The sequence below is a fragment of the Montipora capricornis genome, chromosome 5 (genome assembly GCF_036669925.1).
Source record: "Montipora capricornis isolate CH-2021 chromosome 5, ASM3666992v2, whole genome shotgun sequence".
In the NCBI taxonomy this organism is placed as follows: domain Eukaryota; kingdom Metazoa; phylum Cnidaria; class Anthozoa; order Scleractinia; family Acroporidae; genus Montipora; species Montipora capricornis.
In genome coordinates this window covers 19,531,794-19,536,793 of record NC_090887.1, presented here as the reverse complement: position 1 = coordinate 19,536,793, position 5,000 = coordinate 19,531,794, and the positions used below count along the sequence as shown (strand labels likewise).

The 5,000-nt window shown below is 39.4% G+C and overlaps 1 protein-coding gene across 5 annotated transcripts in view; it reads right to left on the bottom strand.

The window, feature by feature from the left end:
* Positions 1–2,844: 2,844 nt before the first annotated feature.
* LOC138048860 (uncharacterized) overlaps positions 2,845–5,000 on the bottom strand; it is a 7,830-nt gene continuing 5,674 nt past the window's right edge. For 3 of the 5 annotated variants that reach the window (XM_068894969.1, XM_068894971.1, XM_068894970.1), the window contains one exon: positions 2,845–5,000. This exon is cut by the window's right edge and continues 207 nt beyond it. In XM_068894969.1, the coding sequence (XP_068751070.1) occupies positions 4,614–5,000 (387 nt within the window). In that variant the 3' untranslated portion in view covers positions 2,845–4,613. The other 2 variants (XM_068894968.1, XM_068894967.1) reach the window with 1 other exon arrangement.

Genomic DNA, 5,000 nt, shown 5'->3' with positions numbered 1-5,000 from the left:
CACGGGTAAGTCGGCAGAAAGAATGCTTTTTAAATAAAATCTCTGACCTTTACTGTGTGAACACTAGTTTTCTCTCGTGTTTCCGCTACAGTCATTGTTATTTAAATGATGCCTTGATCATTTCTTAAATAACAAGGACCGGAACCAGGTCATGTCTCGATGATTGGGGAGGGGAGAGGTGGGAATAATGGGGAATTTTGTAGCAACTGAAACAGTGTTAGACTAGATTACAGTGATTGGAAGTGATTATTTTTGTGCACTGACTACTAAATGATTCACTGACAGTTAATGTAAAATTGAGTGAAAACTGACCTGTTTAGCCAAAACTGTTTGTTTTTGACAAGTGAAGTGTATTAAAAAAATAGAAAAATGGCTATTCAATATTTTAATAATGCTCCATTTTTTAGAATATACATGTCCTAGAATACAGGTACCTGACCAGTGGCCACTGGGAAATACCTCTTGTCTGTTGCAACCCTAGGTGGATCTCAATGGAGTCTTGTTGGAGATGCCTTGCCCCAGCTTCCAAACCTGGGGTGGGTGGGAGGGAGGGGCTTGATGGAAAGGGTGATTATTTCCTAAGTTCTTGAAAAAGCTCCATTTTGTGGGTAATTTAATTTATCATTTCCATCGTAGAAAGTGGATAAGAATTTACAATAATTTCCTTTGTTACAAATTCCATGGCCCCATCCCAGTCCCTAGTCACCATAATTGCCAAAAACGGTCAATAACAACAACATTTTTGGAAAAAAATAATTAAGACCTATAATAAACTTGCATTGATTAAAAACAAAAAGAGAGATCTTACCTATTGGAGACTTTCCAAAACCTCTAGTCTGGTATGTAACGGTAAATGAACTCGTTGTATTGACTTCATACCCCTTTATAAGTTTGATAGCATCTTCCAAGTTCGTAACATATCCCGAATAATCAGAAAAGCTCTCAGAGAACAGTTGACTCCATGAGGGCGTGTTTACCGCCATCTCCTTCGAATTTGGCATGTATCTTTGTTTACAGCTTCCGCAGACAGCAAAGATCGCTGTAAAAAGCCCTATTATTCCCACCTCTCCCCTCCCCAATCATCGAGACATGACCTGGCTCCGGTCCTTGTTATTTAAGAAATGATCAAGGCATCATTTAAATAACAATGACTGTAGCAGAAACACGAGAGAAAACTAGTGTTCACACAGTAAAGGTCAGAGATTTTATTTAAAAAGCATTCTTTCTGCCGACTTACCCGTGAAATCATTCGAAACGCTCTTCAGAACATTTTCCAGACTAAATACACTATGTATCCTACAAGTGGAGCACTCTACTCTTTCACCGCCATTTTGATGAGCTTCAAGGGCATTTTTATGGGAAAGTCCGCATGACACTTCGAGAATCGCGGAGTCATCTAAGGTCTTCCTGTTTGTCACGTTTTCATTTCGTAAAAAATGTAAAGATTCTCCACTTTCTCAAATCCCATAATACACCTCTTTTACCTCCCCACCCACCCATTTCCCCCCCCCCCCCCAAAAAAAAAAAATTGCATAGGCATTGTTTTCGATTTCTTATGGGAAATTTCATGTTCCAGAAGAAATTGTAAAAAAATGATTATTTAAATTTTGGGGGGTAAGAGAGGTGTATTTTTGCGGTTGTCCACCGAGGAGGCCTTAACCAGTTCATAGTAATAATTGAAGATGTATTTGTGAACTGCTTGAAATATCTATGCTCTTTATTGATGATTTCCAAATTCCCTTTCGTAATACCTACGAACAGAATTACTTCCTAGAAGAAAAAAAAAACAGAAATACTCCGAGATAAACGGCCTGAGTTTTCTTACATGAATTCGTCGATCCCACTACGAATGTTCTAAAACGTTTCACGTTTCTGCTTTGAGGGTCGGTCCTACTCCTTCTCATTTTCAACGCGAGTGAACTCTTCAATAATAATGTAATCCGACAAGTCATACTGTGCAGATTTATTACTATTCTGCAAAATAATTTATTCATTGCAGGCTGGTCATGAATTACTGCACGCTGGCAACAAGTGCAGTACTTACACTCTTTTTCAGCAATAATTTGGTAGGCAATGGCGAGCTGATCAAGGGAAGTCTGTATCCCACAGAACGACTCCCAACTGGGAGATTCAGCACGTCCCCTGTTATAAAAGTCAATCAAAACAAAACTATCCCAGCGTCAAGGGAATTGTTTTACTTTTCACGGAAAAAAACCCGTTCCTTAAGATAAATTTAAATAAATCAGAGAGGATCAAAGCGTTTATATTTTTGTGCGGTCTGACGTAAAAAAAGTAATAGGATATCTTTCCCGAGTATTTAAATGATGAATAATTAACAATTATTCCAAGAGCGCGCGTTGGATATGAGATAATAGATAGCCAACGAGGCGCGTAAAACGCCCCCAAAATATAGAAAACTAGACTACAATAAAAACAAAAAGGCCCAAAAACTCACGCATATGCTTGCCGTGTTTGTAAATCATGGTATAATGGCTCATAACCCATGATGGCTTAGCCAATCAAAACTCTCGAATTACATTATCCAATGATCCAGTTTTTAATGATGATGATTAGTATCACCCAACTAGTGGACTAATGCAAATGCTGCATTTTGATTGGCTACGCTACTAGAGGACTATTAGTAATAGTCCTCGAGTAGCGAAAAGCGTGACGCTTTCTTTCGTTTTATTCCCAAATAAATATTTCTTTAACTTGCATTTGCTAACTTTATTATTGCCTTTTCTGTCCGACTACTTGGGTGATACTAAAACAATTAGACCCTTCGCCCTCAAGTGCCACGGGTCCAATTGTTAATTAGTATTCAACACATTGTGACAATGTCCAAATATGGTCATAGCGCGCTCAATATTCGTCGTACGTACTCAACGTATATCCTGCGATATACGTAATTTTGTGTGTTGCGGAGAAAACTGGTAGTTTTTCCAGCTCTTTTTTACCAACAAACGTAGAAAATTGTTCTTTGTCATCAATGTATTGAATAATAAAACAATTATCCTACGCAGTCGTGTGGAATATCGCCTGATTTTAGCCAACTCGGCCTACGGCCTCGTCGGCTAATCCGCGCGATTTCGCAGGGTACTTGTTAATTGTCTTTCACATGGCATGCACTGGAGAACTGCAAAAGAGTATAATGGGCACACGCACAATTGAAAAAAAGAGGAAACTGGTCAGTAGTCGTACCTTAGTACTCTCTGCCAGAGCGTTACAGGCATGACGATGCCCCATGGCTGTCATATCAACCCTGAGTTTGACGCCGTGCTATCTATCAGATACCATGACCGCAACAATGCAGTGAGCGGAGAGAAATGTCTGCGCGTAAACTATATGTGACAAATCCCTTTCTGTTAGCTCACATCTCATTACGTCTCAGCAAATAGTGTTCTCACTTTACAAACTTTTATACATGTTTACACCCTGTTTATTGTCATTAGTAAAAACTACAAACATGTTTTGTTGACTTCAGAAAAGCCCTTGATTCTCGCTTGATCACTTCGACTAAATGCTTTCATTAAAATAAAAAAAACCCAACTTGTGTATAAAATGTTTTACTCGAGGCGGGTCACGTGACTCTGTATGAGCTTTCTGTCATATAACTGCGTCAAAAATATTATAATCAATTGATTATGCACTGAACATGCAACCTAGATCGTTATTCAGTCTGACGATGCTGTCTAAAAACACGAATCTGCGTCGATTGCTTGCAAATACAGTCATCAAGCAATTATGCCCTGATCACAAAGTACAGAAAATACAACCTGAACTTAGAATATATGAAATACGGGATATTAACGTGAAAATGTGACAATATGCATTCCGTTCTGGCCTGGGTTTTCAATTGTAATTGCTTAAGCTGTTAAAACGTTATATCGAAAACAATTTACGAATTTATAGAGCGGTTTTCAAATGAGTGTCGTAAAACCAAAACCATAGTAATTACTTTAACCAATCAAAAAGGACGGAGACAATCCAGTAAACCAATCAAAACTCGAAATAATTACACGTAGCCGACACAAAAGGCGGGAAAATGTGCACGCGCGAACCACAATTGGTTTTGGTTTCACTTCTTATTGGTTAAAATAGTGGTGCGAAAACTTTGAACCAATCACTGAGTGAAGTAGATGCAAAACCAAAGTAATTCGCTAATTACTTTCGACACTCAATTGAAAACCGCTCTATGTGTTCGTACAAATAATAGTCGTATTGAACGAATTACATGGTTTCTGCTTTTACTACTGTTTCTGACATCAGTCAACTGCTTTGATTAATTGAAAATATCGCTATGAATCTACCAATTATGGACTGACAGAATAACAAATTTACAAGTCAGAAATCCCCGTCAGGGAAACAAGAACAATATGTGCGAGTTTAACTGCTGTGACTTCATCTACATCTACATCTACATCTACATGTCTCAGCACTTGGCAAAGTCCCTTTTTGACTTACGGCTGTTTTTGCTTAGGTGGCCTCATACACCCTAAGCCTTTTTAGAGACATCACTGCCAAGCCGGCCACTTCTGCTGGAAAGAACACACTCACAGAGGACAGCCACAACACCCGGGAACGTCTGTCTGAAAGATATCAAATTAGTGGTCCTACAATATATTACAAGCACATGAAGGTGGAGGAGAGTACGGTCTTGGTGGAGGAGAGTACGGTTTTGGTGGAGTTCGCAGTCTCGGGGGAGACGGAGCTCTGCCTGGTAGACCACGTGCCAGTCTTTGCAGACGACCCTCAAATGACCTCATGGGTGAAAAGTAGTTACTTTCCATCCAGCTTCTCTGAAAAAACATGATTTTCGCAACTCTCTTCCTTTCTCCTCCAATCAGAACGTTATCTGCCACAGCTAACATGTGAGTAACGGCACTCAATTCAAAGAATTTGTTGCTGCTGCCGCCACAGTCTTCGCTGTGGAAGAATACTTTTCCAATCAGCTCATCCGGGCTGAGAAGTAGTACCAGTGTCAACAAGGCGTCGATTTC